At 37.9% G+C, this 21,488-nt stretch overlaps 1 protein-coding gene across 3 annotated transcripts in view; it reads right to left on the minus strand.

Annotated features, from left to right (window-relative positions):
• SUSD1 (sushi domain containing 1) overlaps positions 1 to 21,488 on the minus strand; it is a 376,643-nt gene that overhangs the window by 78,318 nt on the left and 276,837 nt on the right. For all 3 annotated transcript variants that reach the window (XM_007498165.3, XM_007498164.3, XM_016423857.2), the window contains 2 exons: positions 17,861 to 17,957; positions 10,698 to 10,953 (listed from right to left, as the gene is read on the minus strand). In XM_007498165.3, coding sequence (XP_007498227.2) covers positions 10,698 to 10,953; positions 17,861 to 17,957 — 353 coding nt within the window. The remainder of the gene's footprint in view (positions 1 to 10,697; positions 10,954 to 17,860; positions 17,958 to 21,488) is intronic.

Consider the following 21,488-nt stretch of genomic DNA (forward strand, 5'->3'; position numbering starts at 1 on the left):
TAGTGTGAGCTTCCCTAGCAAAATATAGCTTTGCCTTCTTCTCCAGCCTATGCCCATTCAGAACCTTTGTAGGCTTCTAGTGATCTTGTGTAATTATGGACTGGATAGAAAGACTTACTAAGATTTTCTTTGGTTTCTTTGCGATTGTTCTTTCTATTTCCATATCTCTGGTACCACAAAGGGAGTGGCTATAAATATTTTGTGTTCTTTTCCTTTTTTCCTGATCTCTTTAGGAACTAGACCCAACAGTGGTATTAACGGGTTTAAGGGTATACACCATTTTATAACAGTCTGGGCATAATATGAGATTGCTCTCCAAAATGGTTGGAGCAGTCACAGTTCCACCAACAGTGTATTAGTATCCTCTTTTATTCATATCCCTTCCAACATTTGTCATTTTGTCCTTTCTATCATTTAGCCATTCTGAAATCTGTGAGATGGTATCTCAGAATGGTTTTGATTTGCATTTCTCTAATCACTAATGAGTTAGAGCAATTTTTCATGTGCCTATACATGACTTTGGTTTCTTCATCCAAAAACTTATCTGTTCATATCTTTTGAGCTGTCAACAGTTGGGGAATGACTCACTGATGAAGTTCTCTATATATTTTAGATAGGAAACTTCTATCTGAGAAACTGCCTATAAAAATTTCCCCCCGATTTTCTGCTTTTCTCCTAATCTTGGTAACATTAGCTTTATTTGTACAAAACTGTTAAATTTAATATGATTGAAATTATCCATTTTATATTTCACAATGTTCTTATTTATAAATAAATGCCTCTCCTGTCCATAGTTCCAATAGGCATTACATACACTTTCTTCTGATTTGCTTATGATATCTCACTTAGTGCATTTGGAGCTTTCTTAGCAAAAATATTAGAGTGGTTTGCCATTTTCTTCTCTGGCTTATTTTACAGATCAAGAAGCTGAGGCAAATAGTGTTAAGTGATTTGTTAGCCTCATAGCTAGAGAGCCTCTGAGGCTAGATTTGAACTCAGGTCTTACTGACTTCCAGGCGACGTACTCTCTATCTTGTGTCGTCCAGCTGCTCCATGTATTTATTTTGCTTTTATTCTTCCTCTACTTATATATGTTCTTATTAATACTATCATTAGAATGTAAGCCCTTTGAAGGAAGAAATTGATCTATTTTTTGTATTTGAATCTCCAGTGCTGACCAGGTTGTGGCACATTCCAAGGGCTTAAAAATGCGTTTGACTTTTAATGGAAATAACTGTTTTATTTTATCATTTGATACCATCAATGATTGTATTCATTTTATTGTTAATATAACTTATTATGTTTATTATTTCTATAATCTTGAGCCAACCTTGCATTTTAAGCTGACATGATTAAAGTGAATAATTTTTGATGTTTCTGAATCTATTGTTAATATTTTATCCAACATTTTTACATATATTCACTAGAGAGATGTCTATAAACTCCTTTCTCTCCATCTAGTTCAAGTATCAGAATCAAATTTGTCTCATAAAAAGAGTCTCATAGGATACTTTTAAAAATCTGTTTTTGCAAATTACATAATATCAGAGTTAATTATTCTTTGAATATTTCATAGAGTTCACTTGTAAATGCATCTGGGTCTATAATCATTTCCTTTGTTAGTTTATGGTCCATCGGTTTCTTTTGTCTAAGGCTGGGTTGTTTAAATTTTCTCTTTTTCACTCTCTTAACCTTGCCCAGTCATTTCAGTCATGTCTGACTCTTCATGACTCCATCTGGGGTTTTCTGGGCATAGATACTGGGTGGTTTGTCATTTCTTTCTCCGGCTCATTTAACAGATGAGGAAACTGAGGCCAACAAAGTTATGTGACTTGCCCAGAATCACACAGCTTGTAAGTATCTCAGGTCAGATTTGAACTCAGGAAGATGAGTCTTCCTGACATTCATCCACTATACCACCAAACTTCCCAATCTCTTAACTTAAATATTTTTTATTTTCTAACTATGTATCTCATTCAAAATATCAATTTTGCTGACATATAATTGGATAAAATCATTTCTAATAATTTCCATGAGTTTTCATTGGTTATGAATTCTCCTTTTCTTTTATTTCAGTCATTTGGTTTTCCTTTATTTATTAATATTATTTAAAATTCTTACCTTATGTCTTAGTATTGATTCCTTTTTTTTAACCCCTTACTATGTATTGGTTCTAAAGCAGAAGAGTGGTAAGGGCTAAGCAATGGGAGACAAGAGACTTGCCCAGGGTCACACAGTTGTGAAGTGTCTGAGGCCATATTTGAACCTAGGACCTCCCTTCTCTAGGCCTGGCTCTCAATCCACTGAGCCACCCAGTTGCCACCTAGCTGCACCTCCCTCCCCCTTAGTATTGATTCTAAGGTAGAAGAGTATTAAGTACTAGGCATTTAAGTGACTTGCCCAAGATCACTCAACTAAAGTATCTGAGGTCAGACTTCAGTCCAGGACCTTCTGTCTACAGGCCTGACTCTATTTACTGAGTCACTTAGCTTTCTACTTTTCCTTTTTTTTTAATTAAATTAGCTAAAGATTTTTTTCTGTTTCATTAGTTATTTCAAACAACTATCCCTATTTACCAATCTTTTTTCAGGTTTGTTACTCTTTGATAATCTATATTTCCATTTTTGTGGTTATTTGGATTTTTTAAACCATAAATCTCAAGGCAGTTTGGGGAAAAAAAAAACCTCCTCCTATAACTACCTCTGCACTGAAACCATTGAAATGTTAAAGTATACATGAACTTTGTTGGAGAATCTCATTAAATTCTTCATAAAATTTCTCTCTCTCTTTTTTTAATCCTTTGCAGTAGGACAAAAATTTTGATTATCTTTATGGTACCTTTTTTGTTTGTTTGTTTCAGAAAAAGATTATCCAGCAGAAGATGAGAGGAGGACAAGAAGAAAAAAATATATTGAAGAAGACACTAAACTCCAAAGTACAGACAGTTAACATATTATGTACACTGTCACCAGAATCATATTTGAACTATTTCCTCTTTGGAAGAACCTGCAAGAACTTGTTTTGTCAGCATAACCTTTGAGAAACAAGGAAAGTGTGGAAGGACTTCTATGGGTTTCTGAACAAAATCTCTCTCCGTCTCTGTCTGTCTGTCTGTCTGTCTCTTTCTGTGCCTCTATCTCTGTCTCTCAAACACATACACACACACACACACACACACACGCACAGGCACACACAAAGACTATATCCTAATAGGTAGGAAATGTTTATGTGTCTTTGACGAGATCAAAGGTCACCATCAATACCCAATTAGAAAAAGAGATAAAGATGAGAAAGGAGAATTTACAACCCATCTTGCCTAAATATTCAGAAAAACAGGAAATGGTTAAAAGTCAAGGCAAGGATTCTATCACAATTTCTTAGATATATTTCACTGAAGCTGCTATTTTGGGGGCCTAAATAGCACCGAAATAGCCTTGAACTGGCAAATTCATGACTTCTTTGATACATAATGAAACTTGGAGGTCAAGGGTAGCACCATTTTGGAGTTTGCTTATTTGAAAAACACAACAGGGGAAGATGATGTGATATTTTGTCTCACAAGACAGTGAAAAGAAGTTGAGGGGAAAATGAGTCTGTAATGGACTTCATGGAAGACCAGGCTAAGCCAGAGCTTCACAAAAAAAGAAGAGAGAGGGTAGTTGACAACCTATAAACCCTTCGATCCTGTTCAAATAAATATAAAATAAAGAATTGGGTAAATTCAGCCAGGTGACTCAGTAAATAAAGTATTAGGCTTGAAATCTGGAAAAATCTGAGTTCAAATCCCACTTCAGACACTGATTAGCTGTGTGATCCTGGGTAAGTCATTTAAACTCTGCCTCAGCTGGCTCAGCCATAACAATAAGCACCTGTCTCAAAGAATTGTTGTGAAAATCAAATTATTTCATATCTGTAAAGCACTTAGCACCCTAGTTGGACCACAGTAGGTGCTATACAAAGGTTTCTTCCCTTTCCTTCCAAGAGAGAGGTACAAAGTGTTATAATATGACTTCTAGGGAAAAAGAGGTCATTAGCAGTTGAGATAATTATGGGGTATAGTTAGCACTCTAGCTGGATTTCCACAAGTAGAGATGGGATAGGAAAATGAACTGTGGGGATAAATGGGATAATGGAGGAAAATAAGAGAGAGGGATAAGAAAATGCCTAAGGTACACAGAATATTTATTAAGCATTGTCTACCAAGTACTGCCATTGTTTGTCTTTTTTTTTTAACCCTTGCCTTCTGTCTTTGAATAGATACTATGTATTGGTTCCAAGGATTAGGCAATTGGTATTAAGTGACTTGTCCAAGGTCACTCTCATAGGAAGTGTCTGAGATCAAATTTGAACCCAGGTCCTCCCAACTCTAGAACCTTGCACTTTGTTTACTGTGCCACCAACTACCCCATCATTCTTCCTTTTTAAAGAGCACCAATGACATTCCAGGTGATATCAATTGACTAGTGAGTAAATTGGATTTAAGTGAGGCAGAGTTGCAAAATGTGGGCAGCCTCACTCCCCCATCAGGATTGGGACACAATACTAAGGTGGAGTAGGAGTAGGGAACATACATAAGCAATAGATCCTATTCACAAAGAGCTTTTATTTTAATGGGGGGAAAGGGGAAGTTAGTACAGAAAGAGAAGCGGGAACAGGTGGATGAGAAAGGTACCCATGGGAGGGCAAGGCAATTGTTGAACATGAGAAGGCTGCGGAGTCAAGTCAGGAGAGGAGGGAAGCAAGGCTGGAATCCCTCCTGAAAGGGGCTGGGCTAGCAGTCACCTATTGAGAGAGCAGGGTCCAAGATAAAATATTAGGGAACGCTTGCAGCTCTTGGGGCAGAAGCAAAGAGAGCCCATAAAGAGTACATAACTGTATAGTCATAATGATAAGAGGAGAAAGAGGAGAGCAGAGCATCATGGAAGATATTGCTGTCCAGTCACTTCAGTTGGGTCTGGATCTTCATGACCCCATTTGAGGTTTTCTTGGCAAAGACACCAGAGTGCTTTGCCATTTCCTTTTCCAGCTCATGTGCACAAAGATGAGGAACTGAGGCAAATAGGGTTAATGATCTGCCCAGGTTCATGTAGTTAGTAAGTGTCTGAGGCCACATTTGAACTCAGGAAGACGAGTCTTTCTACCTTAAGGCTGCCTCATGGAGGCGAAGAGACAAGAATATTTCTGGAAGGAGGAGGTGGTTGGTAATGTGGCTTATGACTGCAACAGAATGACATGAGCAGAATGTAGGTCACTGAATTTAGCAGTTAGAAGAGAAGGAGGAGAGACTAAGTCATGATACAGGAAAAACTCTGATGTAGAGAGGAGCGGGATGCAGAGTTGCCAGTCAGCTAGGATTTCATCACAGAAACCAGTTACTTCTCTCTAATGTGTCATATTGTGGCCAATTTTTTTGTTTTTATTTGTGGCAATCCTCATGCTGTATGTTATAGGATGTTATGGCATCAGTCCTTTCAGTGAAGTAAGAGTCATTTCCCAAGAACCAAGGGGTGGGTTAGGGGCTTAAAGAATATGGGAAAAGATTCAATAGTATTTCACAATCATGTTGTCATAATCATTCCAACTTATGCCAGTCACTGACTTATTTGGTTTTTCTTGGGGCTCCAGATACTATGTGTCTGGTTAAAATGGCGTTTAGTGTCCATTCTGAGTGCTGTTAATCTGACCTCTTTGACAAATAAATTTCTGGTACTGAATTTTGTCTGAAATGATTATCTTATCATAAACCAACATTTCTCTTCATGCAAGATCTCATGATCTGACTGAATATTTCTTTCTCTTCTGCATTTTTACTTATTATTTTAACCAAAACAGAAGGAATTACCTTTGTTTTCCCCAGTTTTCTGGTCTCTGTTCCTAAAACATATAATCATCTTACCCACCAAAATGAGTCAAAAAAACTTTTTTCCTTCCTTTCTTCCTTCCTTTTTCCTTCTTTCTTTCTCTTTTTTCTTCCTTCTTTCTCTCTCTACCTATCTCTCTCTCCTCCCACCTCTCTTTCTCTCCACCCCCCCACAAAGAACAATCGTCAAAACCTATTGCAATCTTTTTCTAGAGATGAGACGATAAAGACCTAAGGAGTTGAAACAACTTTCCCAGTCTCATAGTTTAGACTGGTACAGGAATGGCACACAGAATGGCATCTATGAGATCATGGAAATGTTTAGGGGAGGGCCTATTGGATCCTTTCTCTTGGAATTCTCTGAAAGTATGATGAATTCCTTAACTTATATAATAAGGGATCTTGTTTTCCCTCTTCCTCATCAGCCTGTATATGTATTTTCTGTTTGTCAGCTTACTGTGTGGTGACACACACAAAAAAAGAAGAAAAAACCTTTTAAATTTGCTGATGAGCCAGAACTGAGCATGCATAAAGTCTAAACCAATGAAAACTTCCCTGGTGACAAGTGAAATAAGAACTGCAATAGGTCTCCAGGTGGGAGGAGAGAAAGCAGTTATAAAGATGGCAACAATCGACTACCTGCCACCAGGTACCTTATCTCCCCACCCAGGATCCTCTCTCTGTTTATTCCTGATGATTTTTTTTAAACCCTTACCTTCCATCTTGGAGTCAATACTGTGTATTGGCTCCAAGGCAGAAAAGTGGTAAGGGCTAGGCAATGGAGGTCAAGTGACTTGCCCAGGGTCACACAGCTGGGAAGTGTCTGAGGCCAGATTTGAACCTAGGACCTCCTGTCTCTAGGCCTGGCTCTCTACCCACTGAGCTGCCCCCATTGCTGATGATCTTGAGTGAATAAACATCAGAGACAGAATACAAAAGGTTGGCAAAACCACCAGAGTTCCAACAAATGGAGTTGCTGCCAGAGTCTTCTAGTAGACACAATAAGCCAACAGGAAACAAAGAGCCCTTTGTGTCACATTTCCTGAAAGAGGCTTACAAAGCTCCCATGTATCCACATGCAGCAGACAGAGAATATTGAACAACTTCTAAGAAATGGGCTCTCGTTGGCCAGTTCCACAGAGCTGGTTGTAAGATGGTTTCATAATGGTTCTTGACCAGGTGACTTTTGATAGTTCCTTTCTGATCAAACATCAGGATCTCCAAGATGTTAAAAGGAAATTCAGATCTACTCTCCATTTGGAATTGGTGGAAGAAAGAAAATCCAACTCACAAAACATTTCTTCCTCCTTAATTGCCTCTTCCCAAATTTCAAGAAGGCAGGAATTATCAGACCCTCTGCCTTAGGGAAGCCTCTCTCTCATCTCATGAGTTTTTTGTTTGATACTGTGGGAAGATGACGAATTTGCCATCCGAGTGGATCCGAATTCTCCACCTAATGACCTTAGGTTCATAGGAAGAAAAGATCCCATATACATAGTTAACAGAGACTTTAGAGGCCATAAAACCAACCTCATAATTTTATGGAAAGAAGATAAGGAACAAAAAGGTTAAGTGCCAAATAGCTAGTAAATGCCCAAGATGGGATTTGAATCCAAGTCTTCCAGATCTTCAATGCCCTCTGACCTTCTGATGGAAGGAAGAGAAGGCAGAGCAAAGAACCTCTCCCAAAGTCTCCATTTCAAGAGGGTTCACAGACCCATAAACTCTTTATTTCCTACCAGCTGCACTCCTTGAAATGGATTCTACTACTTCTCATCCATCCTAAGCTTCCATCTTTCTTTTGTAGGTGACCTTCCCCCATTAGACTGTAAAATCCTTGAGGACACACTAATTTTTCCTTTTTCTTATTTCTATCCTCAGCACTTAGCACTATAGCCTATAGGAGTCACTTAATGAATCCTTCCTGAGGGGATAGTTAGGTGGCTCCATAGATTGAGAACCAGGCAGGAAGTCCTGGGTTCAAATCCAACCTAAGACACTTCCTATTTGTGTGACCCTTGATAAGTCACTTGACCCTCACTGCCTAGTCCTTACTGTTCTTCTGCCTTGGAACCAATATATAATATATTGAATCTAACATGGAAGGTAAGGGTTTGAAATAAAATCAATGCTTACTGACTGATTCTAGACATCAAATCTAGTGGCCTATCCACCAGTGAAGCCATGTGTATTTACCTCCCATGTACTTATCAGTGTTCAGACCATATCCTTGAAGGTGTGTCTATTTTGGTTTTGCATCTCAAGTGCCTAACATGACCTTTAAAAAAAATAAACCTTATCTTCTTAGAATCAATACTAGGTATCAGTCCCAAGGCAGAAGAGCAATAAGGGCTAGGTGTTTGGGGTTAAGTGACTTGCTCAGGACCACACAGCTAATAAGCATCTGAGGCCAAATTTGAACCCAAATCATCTTGATTCCAAGGCCTGGCTTTCTATTTACTGAGTCACCCAGCTGCTTCTCATATCAGCCATTGCTAATAAATACTAGATAGGTTGAAGCTTTGAACTTCAGAATCAGAAGGGACCTCAGAGATTAATCTGGTTGAATCTGATACTTTTCACCCTTTCCCTCATTTTTTGGCTTAAAGCCCTCTTAAATCAGACCACCAAGGTTCCAAGTTCTCTTTCTGGATGTATTCCATCCTTTCCAGGCACCCAGCATTCCAGTATATGAAGCAATAGTTCAGAAAGCCACATTACATCCTGTTCTCCTACCATCTTCATATCAAATTATTCACTTCTCAAATTTAGCTTCTCCTCGAAATGCCCTACATTCCTTTGGCATTTGTAATGAAAGTGTCACTTGTGTCCTCAACTCCTTCAGTTTTCTGCTCTAATTTAGAACTGGGGAGGTCGAGGGTTTACAGGAAGGAGTCCAGCTCCATGTACAAATTCAAACCTTGGATAATTCTCATGCCAGCCCCCTGAAGCTAAAAGGTAAAAGTCATTTCTGACCACCCTATTGTAACCTATAGCTGCTGAATTTCCGAGGGAGGAGCATGGTGCCATATAAAGAGAATTGGATCGGAACCAGAGGATCTGAGTCTGAATTTTGGCTCTTCTGGTTCCTGTTTGACCTTGGATAATTTATTTAACCTCTCTGATCCTTAGGCTTCTTATCTGTAAAATGAGAGAGGTTGGACCTAAATCCCAAATCCTAGGACATACCTAACAACCCATAATAGATGACCCCTCTTGACTCTCCATTCCCAGGCTAAGTAGGAAGACTGCCCACAGAGTAAGTATGACAAGATCTATTACTGTCCATTTCCATAGGGAGGCAGTGAACAGAAATGTTTAGTACTGTGTTCTTGTCTTCATTTGGCTTTTTGGGGGGTCTACGAGGTGGCAACTTTGCCCACAGCATTAAATGAAAAGCTCAGAGAGGAAGAAAAAGGCTTCATTATACCCCCCCCCCTTAGAAAGAGGACCCCATCACTCCTGCCTTCTTCCAGTATCTCAGCGCTTGAAGGCATATTGTGCAATGTGGGGCAACTAGGTGGACAGGGCAACTGCATGACCCAGTTCAGTGTCAAAGTAGAAAAGAGTGTCAGGTCTGGAGTCAGGAAGGTATTTCTGAGTTCAGATCTGGCCTCAGGCACTTCCCAGTGGTATGACCCTGGGCAAGTCATTTAACCCCCATTGCCCAGCCGGTACTGCTCTTCTGCCTTGAAACAAATATACAGTATTGATTCTAAGATGGAAGGTGAGGGTTGTGTTGATGTTGTTGTTTTTTAAACCCTATGGGCTTTTTGGGAAGTGATGTCTCTATTATCATTATAGTTCCTAAACATTTCAAAGAACATTAGAACAGGCATCAGAAGACCTGGATTTGAGCTTTGGCTACACCTCAAAGCAATCATGAGCCCTGGAGTAAATTATTTAATTTTCCTTCACCTCAATTTCCAAATCTTCAAAAATGAAGGTATTAAAATAGATGAATTTCAAAACTCCTAAGAGTCCCAATGTAGAAAACATGTAAGGGTTCCTATCTGAGTCAGGGCTCATATGAAACTCAAAGACTGAACAGATGTTTGGAAAATTAAAGTGGTTATTGCCTAGGATGTCCATTGCAGACAACAGAGAGGCAATTACTGTTTAAAAATTCTAAACTTTAAGAAAGGGACAAAAATGTGTGTAACCTTTGGCCAAGAAATTCTACTGCTAGGCATATACCCCAAAGATGTCAGATGGCTCTTTTTGTTGTATAGCAAAGAACTAGAAACAAAGAATATGTTCATAAAGCGGTAAATGGCTAAATGGACATGGAAATGGAAAGAAAAATATAAGCAAAACTGAAAACTCTAATAATAAATAATCAAACTTGTCCCTCAAGAATCTATGAAGGGAAGGGACAGCTAAGTGGCTCAGTGGATAAAGAGCCAGGCCTAGATATGGAAGGACCAAGGTTCATATCTACCTCAAACACTTCTAAGCTGTGTGACCCTGGGTAAGTCATTTAACCCTAATTGCCAAGGCTTTGCTATTCTTCTGCCTTGGAACCAATAGCTAGTACTTTTTTAAACCCTTATCTTCCACCTTAGAATCAAAACTATGTATTGATTCTAAAAATAAAACCAAAAAACCTACTTTCATATTCAGTTGAAACATTGGTTAATTTTGCTAAATTGCTTTTTTTCCTACTTTATTCTCTTTTGATATAAAAGATGGATTGTCACTAGAGGCGAGGGCTATATTCAGAAATTAAGGTGATATGAAAACAAAGAACAAAGTTTAACTGCCCACCCCAAATAATCCCAAAGAGTTTAGACTTTCAGGGAATAAACCCCACAATTTTCAAGGCCTCTGACTGTACCTGATTCCATTTACTGATGATTCTCACTATAATGCAGTAATCATTTCTTGGTTTCAAGGGTGCATTATAAAACTTCCCGTAGTATAGTCTGTCTCCAAGGAAGATCTCTCGGACATCAGAGACGTCTTTGGCCAGGAATTCTGCAGCCACGTATCCACTGGTACTTGAGTCATTGCTAAAGAAAGTGGTATCCTGTATAGAATCACAGGGAAATGTGCTTCGGAGAGCCAAGGGCAGCACCAGCACTTGGTAGGAACTAGAAGTAAACAGAAAAGCAACATCAGACCAAAGACCTCTCTGGTTTTCTTAGACCAAACCTATTTTGAGGGCTCAGAAAATCCAGGCATTATTTCTGACAACAATGAATAAGATTTCTACCATCTTGTGAATGGAAATCAGAGTGTATTCTGATATCAAACACTGGGAGAGTTTTATGAATTTGTCTGTATATTTTTACCAAAAAAAAATGCATTTTTGCCCTCATATTGTCCAACACGAACCTCTGTCATAGCTATTGATCTGCTCTGTAGATGTGAATAACACTAAAATAAGAAAACAAAAATACTGCCCTTCAGCAAGCATTAATTCATTAATTATATTTTATGTGGTCTGAGAAAAGAGTCCTATTATAAAGAAGGGCAGGGGATTTACTGGAAGGGGAAGCAACTGTGGCTCAGTGGTTAAGAACACTGGGACTAGAGATAAAAGACCTGAGTTCAGATCTAGTCTCAGCCTAGTTGTGTCACCCTGGCCAAATCACTTAAACTCTATATGGGGGGAGGGGGGTCAGCTGGGTAATTCAGTGGATTGAGAACCAGGTCCAGAGATGGGAGTTCCTGGGTTCAAATCTAGCCTCAGCCACTTCCTAGCTGTGTCACCCTGGGCAAGTCACTTAACCCCCATTGCCCAGCTCTTACCACTCTTCTGTCTTGGAACCAAGTAGAAGGTAAAAAACAAATAACTAAACTCTGTATGTCTAGGAGGCTGTTAAGTTGCTCAGTGGACAGAGCACTGGACCTGGAGTCAGGAAGTCCTGAAATCAAGTCTAGCCCCAGGAACTTCCTACCTGTGTGATTATGGGCAAGTCACTTAACCTCTACCTTATAAAAGGATCCACTGGAGAAGGACAGAGCAAAAACCCTTGGTGTCCTTGCCAAGAAAAACCCCTGGATAGCTATTGTCTAAGGAGTCATGAAGAATTGGACAGAGCTGAAAAACTAACAACAACGTTATTTGAAAGCAGGAATCAGAGAAGGAAGAGACCTTTGAGATCATGAATTCAATCTCCTTGTTTTACAAATGAGGAAACTGAGACCCAAAGGGGCTAAATAAGTGACTTGTCAAGGTTCACATAACACAAATGGGATTCAAATTCAGAGCTTCTGGCACCAAACCTTGTGCTCTTAATTCTGAATTATATTTAAGAAGGGCAACTAATTGCCAAATTCCTCAAAAAGGAACTAGCTAATCACATGGATTCTCAGAAGAGAACCCTAAATGAAAAAACAGCATGAGAGTGTAATAGAAATGGCAATCTGTGGAATTATTTCTAGTTGCAATAAAGGGATATTCTGGCTTGACTAGAGAGATACTAGGGAACACCTCAGGGTGCCTAGTTGTAATGGAGATAGAAATATTTCTTCAGAAATAGATAGTACTAGAGAGAGAGATTCTGGGGTTGCCTATTGATCACTACTGATGGCTAATAGATCAATATTTTTCCCACCCTCCTCCTCCCTCAATCCCTCCCTTCACCACTCTTCTTCTGAAACCTGTGGCTTTGCCCCTCCCCCCAAGTGGACTCTGAGATTGATGAGGAAACACTCTTTTCTCTTCCTTTCTCAAGTAAGGGGATTTATTGGGAACAACAGGATGGAGGACTGAGGTAAGATGAGGTGAGAGGGATGAGGGTTTCCCTAATCTATAATGAGGGATAGGAGGATTATGGGAAATGTCAGTCCTATCACAGCTGTGACACAAAAGTCTGTCAGGGAGATGGAGGAGAACTGTTTAATCTTCTTTCTTCTTCCTTCAAACTCAAAATCTCAAATATACAATCAGTTCTTCAGGTTTAACTACCACCATCATCTACACAAAAGCTTCTTCTTGCCTCCCCTCTCCAAAGCCAAGAGCCTTCAGCCTAGGACAGAGGCTAACATGGATCTGTTCAGAGCTTCTTCCCCCTTCAGCCTGGCTTGCCTCCAACTGACTTTCCTGGGAACATTCTAATTGGAATCTTCACCTTGATTGACAGATGAGGTCCCCAGCTTTCTGTCTTGCATGCATAAAATTCTTTCTTCCTTCATGCCTCTTCCACAAGAGTCAATAAGATTTCAATTCAAACCTTACCTCTGATTTTGTGAGTCTACAAGTCATTTAATTTCTATAAACCAAGCAACTTTCCAAGAGGAGTTTCCATAGCCAGAGTTTCTTACACCTTCTGGAAACAAAGGACTAAAAATCCTATCCCTCTTACCGCCATGCTAATTTCTGATTAACTGCTAAATTCTGTCAGATTCTTTCAAAGGACTGACTAGGAATGGAAGCAATGTAAACCCAGACAACATCCTCTTTTAGGGGCAAGAAAACTCTAGAAAAGTAAAATGTCATGTTTATGTAACTTACATGACTTATGGGACAGAACAATTCCTGCTCTACAAAATACCCAAAAGCAGACACAATATTTTTGATATCATATTTAGCTATTAGAATTAATTCTCTATCCAACCAACTAATAGAAAACTTACCAGCAGGAAGTACAGATAAAATCTCAATATCAATAATAATGAGAAGCACAGATTTGAAATCAGCTCCAGATGTGTGGAATGAATTTGTTTTTTATAAGAACACAGTGATTTTTAAAATTCATTAAGCCTATAAGAATTCAAAAAGAGCCCTGGAGCTGGAACCATAAGACCTGGGTTTTAGCTCTGCCATTTAGCTGGCTAAATGACCTTGGAGAGTTCCCTTTGGACGTCAATTTCCTCTTCCATAAAAATGGAACTATTGAATGATACTTGTGCCATCTGCCTCCTGGTTTTTGTGGGCATCTAAAGAAACTCTTTTGTAATTATTAAGTACAATTTGAATCTACACTATAAGGAGAACTGATAATTCGGTAGCATTCCAAAGTGTAAAATGTAAAAGTATAAAACATCTTTGCAAATTCTTTTCTCAGAAGCTATGGATGTACGTGAATAAAATTTGTATTTTTGCACTCATATTGTCCAACACCAACCCTCTCCATACGTATTGAAAAAGAAAACAAGAATATTGGCCTTCAGCAAGTATATACTACATAATCATAGATCGATATAAATCCTGATTGCAATTAAGTTTTTAAAGAGATAAGGGAAAGGGAGAAGAGAATGGAAAAACACAAAAATACTACAGGCACTGGCTTTACAAAGAGCTTTACAGTTCTTATAGCTTGTGAGCCTCATGATAACACTATGAGGTATAAGTGCTATTATTATCCCCAGTTTACAGATAAGGAAACTGAGGCTAATTGAGGTTAAGTCATATGGTAAGTATAGGGAGATGGGGATTGAATTTGGGTCTTTCTAACTCTAAGTCCAAGTCTTCTACCCTTTATACAACTTGGCATTGCACTCATCTCTATTGCATTAACTATAGGAAACAGCCTCTCATCAACCTTGCACCAGGATTGTGCCCACTGATTGCCATTCTCACAGGGCAGGCAATGCCAAGCTGATAAAGTGAAGCTGCTGTCTTTAATGATACTAATAGCTAGCATTTATATACTGCTTTAAAGTTTGCAAATCACTAATCTCATTTGATCTTCAAAACAACTCTGCGAGGTAGGGGTTGTTATTATTATTCCTATTTTACAAAAAAGGAAACCAAGACATATGGGGAGTAAGGGACTTGCCCAGAGTTGGCACAGCCCATAAGTGTATGAGGCAAGATTCAAACTCCTATTTTCCTGACTACAAGTCCAATGTTCTATCTACTATGCATCTAGTCTTAATTCTACCTCCCCTTCAGACTCCTATCATCTGTCACACAGTTCCACTTCTCTTCAGAAAGCACCAGAAGGCAAAAAAGCAAACAGCCAAAGCTGTAAATGGTTACTTTTATTTCTTTTTACTGTAAATGACATAATAAGCAATCCTTTGGCTCAAATGTCAGCCTATTAAAATGCCTTCCAGTAACTTTGCAATTTTTACATTGACCAGGATGATGTCTGGGACCTCCCTCCCTCGGTACAGATTAACTGATTGTTTGGGGGGAGGTTTTCACCTGACCTGTGACTTCACGAGCACCAGGAGCCCTCCTACTACAGCAGGTCCATAATTTTTCTGCTCCAGAGCAATGGAGAGTTAAGAGATTTGCCCAGTATCACACAGTATCTATTAAAGGCAACAATTGAACTCTGGACTCCTTGACTCTAAATCTATTTCTCAGTTTCTCTCATGAAATAAAATGTTAACATTGACTACACAACTTTATTTAAAGTATCTTTGGACACATTGTCTCATCTAGTGGAAAAGCAGTTCTCCTGTGCCAAAGAGGCAAAATGGTACAAATTAAAAACTGGAATCTTAGAACTTTGGCTCACATCCTGCCTTTGTGACCTTGGGTAAATCATTTAAACCTTAAGTCCCAGTTTCGTTTCCTCAGCTGTAAACTGAGACTGAATTAGCTCAGTGGTGTCAGACTCATAAAGAAACTGATCCCTTTCCACATATTAACTTAGAAAATCCCAAATTAATATTATATATGTTAAACCATATTTTTATTTATTTTTTGGCATTTTTCAATTAAGTTTTATTTCATCACATTCTGGCCACACAAGAGTTTGCAGGCTTCTTATAAAGTAGCACATGGACTAGAAATATAACACTTCTGTTCTAGGTGACCTCCAAGGTCCCTTTCAGCTCTAAATCTAGGCTCCAACTCTGCCTCAGACTTACTATCTATATGACCCTGAGCACGTCACTTTATTTCCCTAGGCCTTGATTTCCTACGTGGCATGTGAGCTCTCTTCCAGGACAAATTTATGATTCTATGATTAGAAAAAATATTCCCATATATCATCCCATGACTATTTTCTTACCTGTTGATCTCATGAGAATCTCATTGAGGACAATGATTTTCAAACTTTGTGGCCTCAGGATCCCTTTATACTTTTTAAAAATTAGTTAATTTATTTCTTTTGTTACATTTAAATATCCATTTAATTCCTTTCCTGACCTCCTGATTTGACAAAAAGATCTGTGTATGTATATATTAAACAATTTATTTCTTTTTTTCTTCTTTATTTCTATTTATCAGTTCTTTCTCTGGAGGTAGACATACACAAGTGACTCTTCACACAATATTTTTATTGCTGTATATAATGTTCTCATTTCACTCTTCATAATTTCATGTACATTTAAAAAGTAATGGAGAACTTCAAAGAACTTTTGTTTATGGAAATTCTATTATTGATATTTACTATATTAGAAATGAAAACAGATTTTTAAAACATTTATTAATTCATTTAAAAATAACAAGAAACCTATTTCATGGTAACATAAATAACACATCTTTATGAAAATGGCCATATTTTACCAAAAAAATCTAGTGAGAAGAGTGGCATTGTTTTATATATTTTTGCAAAACTCTTTATCAGCTAGTTTAATAAAAGACAGCTAAATTCTCCTATCTCTTTCTGTATTCAATCTGTTGTAATATATTGTTTTGATTGAAATAGATGAAGAAAATCTGGCCTCACACAGATATGAAGTTGGAAAAGGGAGGGATATTTTAATGAACAAAAAGAGCTTTGCATTATTGTGAAATTAGTATTGACCTCAGAAGGCAGCAAGGTGGCTCAGTGAATAGAGCATCGGGCCTGGAGTTAGGAAACCTGAGTTCAAATCCAGGCTCAGGCACTTACTAGCTGTGTGACCATGAGCAAGTTACTTACTCCTGTTTGCCTCAGTTTCCTCATCTGTAAAATGAACTAGAGAAGGAAATGACATATTACTCCTGTATCTTTGCCAAGAAAAGTCTAATGGGGTCATGAAATCAGACATAACTGAAAAGACTAAACAATAAAATGTGCCAGTTACTAAATACAAGCAAAAAGAAATACAGTTCCTGCCCTCAAGTTGCTTATAATCTCCTGGGGGAAGATAAAATGTAAAAGGGAGTTGAAAAACCTGGAGAGGGGTAATGAAATAGGAAAAGTACCTTTAAGAGGGTGAGGTGGAGAGGAGGTTTGGGGCATGGTATAGTAGAAGAACTATGCAGAAATATGACTCCATTGTCTTACTAAGAGTTAAATCCATAGTTATTTCAGGTAGAAAAAATAGAGCAGTAAGTATTACATCTGATAAGTGAATCTGGAGTGGGGAGGAGTCTAAAACTTGATAGGGTGAGACATGGGAAGCAGTTTAATGGTATTGTTAATAGTCAGAAATTCTTATCTCCATGGTCCCTAAATATTTATTTTTGTTGTCATGTCATGTCTTAGAGCAAAGGCGTAAAGCAACTACTGAATGGTAAACATGGTCCAGTGCAATTTCAAAACCTTGCCGAGGATGCGCAGATGCCTTGTCCTAGACAAGTATCATGTACAATCCTTTCTGGAGCCTGGAATTCATTATCTAAAAGCCTTTCTCAGAGCAAATCAGAGAAGAATGATGTCAAAACATTTTGCAAATCTAAACAGCTACATCTTAGGCACTCTTCTTGGTAAGTGCCATCATGCTACTCATCCACCATGTCGTCTTGGCTGATTGTTGAGTAGGGATATTTTAAAAGTTATCCATGGGTGGGGATTATTTTGGTTTTGGTTTGTTTAATGTTGTTTATGGATTCAGACCTTTGGACTAAGCATTCTTGGTCAAGCATTTCTATCATGGTAGAAGACAGGAAGCTTAAAGGGTGAATGAAGTCCAGGGCCATGGAACCAAAAAGAGAACTGCTAGGCTTATGGTGACTGACATTATTATTAGTACCATTCTCTAACCATGCCAGTCAACTACTCCAAATACATATACTCACCACATCATCTGATAGACATATCAGCTCTGAAGAAACATGAGAGAATCTTGGGAGACCAAAAAATCTAACTCAACCTAATATAACAATTGTGCTAGCAGATTAACAGTGGTAATTTTTGCACCTGTATAAAAGCCATAATTACTGACCTGATGGGTCCATTTCTGTCCTCTGCTTTCCACAAACTCAGGGGTGGTAAAGGACCTCCATGTACTGCAACAAATTCTATTTCTGGGATGGGAGGCTCTGAAATACGTAAGTGAAAGAAATCTTATGTTTATACAAGGACTTTTACTTGAAAAGAAAGATTAGATTTGTTCTGTTAAGTTCAGATTGAATAACTTAAAGAAGTTTCAAGTTGTTAAAAAGAAAATTTAGAAAAGGTTTTTTTCTATTTTTACACAGAGAAAAACTCACTTCCTGACAGAGATGAACTCAAAATGTACAAAATATACATTTTTGGATGCAATCAACATTTGAATTCGTTTTGCTTAACAACTTTGTTACAAGGATTTTTTTCTTTTCAAAGGAGAAGGGGAAGTGAAAACAAAATAACCACTTATCAATTATGTTGTAGTTGCGATTCCTGGGTCTTATCTTTAAAAAGGTACCAGGAATAGGAAACTGTGCAGGCAGTTTACGAAGTCAAGAAGATCCTCTCTCTGGTGTGCCAGGGGTCAAGGGACCAGAACAGGGCCAGAATTGCTTCCTCTTCCTTCCTTGTCATCAAATCATGTTCCCAAAATAATCTGTGCTTTGTGAGGACATCAGAGGCAGTGCATGCTCATGGTCCAAGAACCTCTCCAAAATCTAGTGGCGAAGATTCTGGTGACTGATAGTGAAGAATGTGAGGATTCTGAAGAGCAAGGCCTTAGCAAAAAATCTGAAGTGTTTGTTATCAGTATGACTTGGGCTGTCAAAAACCCAAATTATAGGCCATTATTGATAGCACGAGGATATGTGTGGTGGAATGAGGGTAAAGGGTAAAAATAAAAATTCTGCAATCTGCATATAAGAAAGGAACCCATAAGCCTTCTCATCAAATTAACCTCTAAGAAGTTGGTCCTGGTTCAAAAACAGTGGGCCATCAACTGGCAGCTCAGTTTGAAATACTGAATGATTTTAAGAAAACAAAAGAAAACATCAAGAAAGCAGCTCAGACATTGTCCTCCCAACTCTGCCAGATGGTCCATTAATCAGAGGGATCTTGACCTAAGATGCAGTCTTTAGATCTCCAAGAAGAATCTGACTACAGTGCAGATAAACAGGAAATTGCTGGCTAAAGAGGGTGAAACACTTTTTGGGTCTATTATTTTAATTGCAAGTATGAACACATCAATATAAAAGTACATTAATAGCTGTAAAAACATATAGAAGTACCAACTTAGGCATACCACTCCAATTTAGAGGAACTCAATCTTGATCCATGGGATATAAAACCCTTTGCTAAAGATTTAGCACTTAAAGCATCTGTTTCAAACCCATAAAGGAAAACAGGATCAAAGGCATAATAATGTCTATCAAAGTGAAATTTCTAGAAGAAAATACACTTAAAGCATTGCACAACCAGCTCTTTATTTTCTTCAGTACTCGTGGAGCTACTTTGCTGGGATTCAGAAGCATCTTGAACCAATACTTTAATACTTCCACAGAAACCTGAAAACTGGAGTGGATGTCCCATTCTGGTTTGGTAAACCATACATTGGAATTGAAATTGAGATTCTTGCACAAACAGATATATGGTGGGTGGCTTTAATTCAAACATGATTTTTTAAAATCCAAATGCAATGTCTTCTCCTCTTGCATTGTGAGGTTGTTGGCTACTTCTGTATTTTGAAAGCATCTGAAATAGCTTTGCCCTGACAAGAAATCAATCTGAGATTTCTCCAGTGCTTAGCTCAGTGCCTGTCACATAGCAGGTGTTTAAAATGTTTGTTGATTCACTTTTGGTCAAAGAAATGTGAACCAGTTGTAATTTCTCCAAAAGGAATGATTAGTATAAACATCTGATATTTGCCGTATGAATATATTTAAACATCTTTAAAAGAGTCATTTTCATATATTGTTTAAAGAAGGGCATAAAATTAGTTTTACACAGTAAAATTTTAAGGCAGAATTTACGCAAAATCCAATCAGTGGAAGCGGTTGTAATCAATGGCGAATTAACTAGTGGAACTGCAGCAGATGCCTTCTTTAAGGATAGATCTCTATCAATGGAAATGTTGTTTTAAAATTTTTGAAGGATCAAAAATCACACTATCATTCCCATGAAGTTTTCAAGTTCATATTTTTATTATCATTGATTGGATGGTTTTTATTAGTGATTAGTTTAACAAATAGCAGTTGGCTTAGTGGAAGAGCACTAGCTATTCTGTTGAACTTCAGCTTTTCAATGATGTTGTTTGTCCTTCTTTTCAAAGAGGATCAATGACATCATGACTGATATCTTAACTTGAACCTGAATTAAGAAGACTTTGGGACAGAGATTCTCAGGGGTTTCTAATATAAAAATCTGGGACAGAATACATTTTAAGCAGTGTGGTGTTTTTTGTTTTTTGTTTTTCAGGAAAGGAGAGTCCGATCCAAGTTTCACTGTAGTAATATTAGCCTTGAATCATAGAAAAGTGTCCTCTTAGATACAGGACTTCCCTCTGAATGAGTATACAAAATCTACAGGTTAGCCTCTTCCAGATAGATTTCCTATTCCTTTTTCAGAGACAGGCACTGTATAGATGTTGAATTTCTTTGTAATTATTCAACCAAATTAAAAGCTTTTGGAGATATAAATTTAAAATTTTAAGTTGTTTCTTTTTGAGGAATTATAAGAAGCAATTTTTTTTCCTCTTTGGTGAAGGGGTAACTTGGGTTTGTAGTGGAGGGCATCTGGATAAAGTACTGGACCTAAAGTCAGGAAGTCCTAAGTTCAAATTCAGCACCAGATACTTAGTATCTGTGTGACACTGGACAAGTCATTTAATTCTATTTTATCTCAGTTTTCTCATCTTTAAAATGAGTTGGAGAAGGAAATGGCAAACCATTCTAGTATCTTTGCACAGAAAACCTCAGATAGGGTCATAAAGAGTCAAGGACATGATTGAAATGACAAAGCAACAACAGTCGGGAGGAAAGAGACAGTAAGTAGGGCTAGTTGCTAGTTGATATCATTTCTGATCTGTCTCTTTTCCTTCATGAGAAGTATAATCCCTATTAAATATAAATGCTATGTTAACTTTGTGTCATAGACATTAATTAGTATTATTGAGAGGTGAATTCTACACAAGTATACTTGTTTTGAGCCGAAATTAAGTAATTTTAAATTGCCGTTATTTATCAATACATAGATTGTTTGATTTGTTATATATGCTCTGATACCTCTGAGCTGGCTTTTGAATTAATATGCCTTTTTCAATGCCACAAACAATGAAACACACCTGAAAATCATAAACCTATTTGAAATCGGTCCTTACTACATATTTCTTTTCTTTCAGAGTCCTATTTCATTATTCTGGTAGAATTACTTCTTGTGATAATTCATTTTTCTAGAATGTGCCTAGAGGGTGAATATTGTCTTCTTATTAAATATGATATCTGCTGAGGGAAAAATGGTGGAGAGTTCTTTGTTCAAGGATAGGTTAAACTAGGTTCTCTTTGTGGTCTTTTTTTTTTAATCAATTCTGTGATTTTTTTTAAACCCTTACCTTCAGTCTTATAAGCAATACTAGGTATCAGTCCCAAGGCAGAAGATCAAGAAGGGCTAGGCTAGGCAAATGAGGTTGA

The sequence above is a fragment of the Monodelphis domestica genome, chromosome 7 (genome assembly GCF_027887165.1).
Source record: "Monodelphis domestica isolate mMonDom1 chromosome 7, mMonDom1.pri, whole genome shotgun sequence".
Classification (NCBI taxonomy): Eukaryota; Metazoa; Chordata; class Mammalia; order Didelphimorphia; family Didelphidae; genus Monodelphis; species Monodelphis domestica.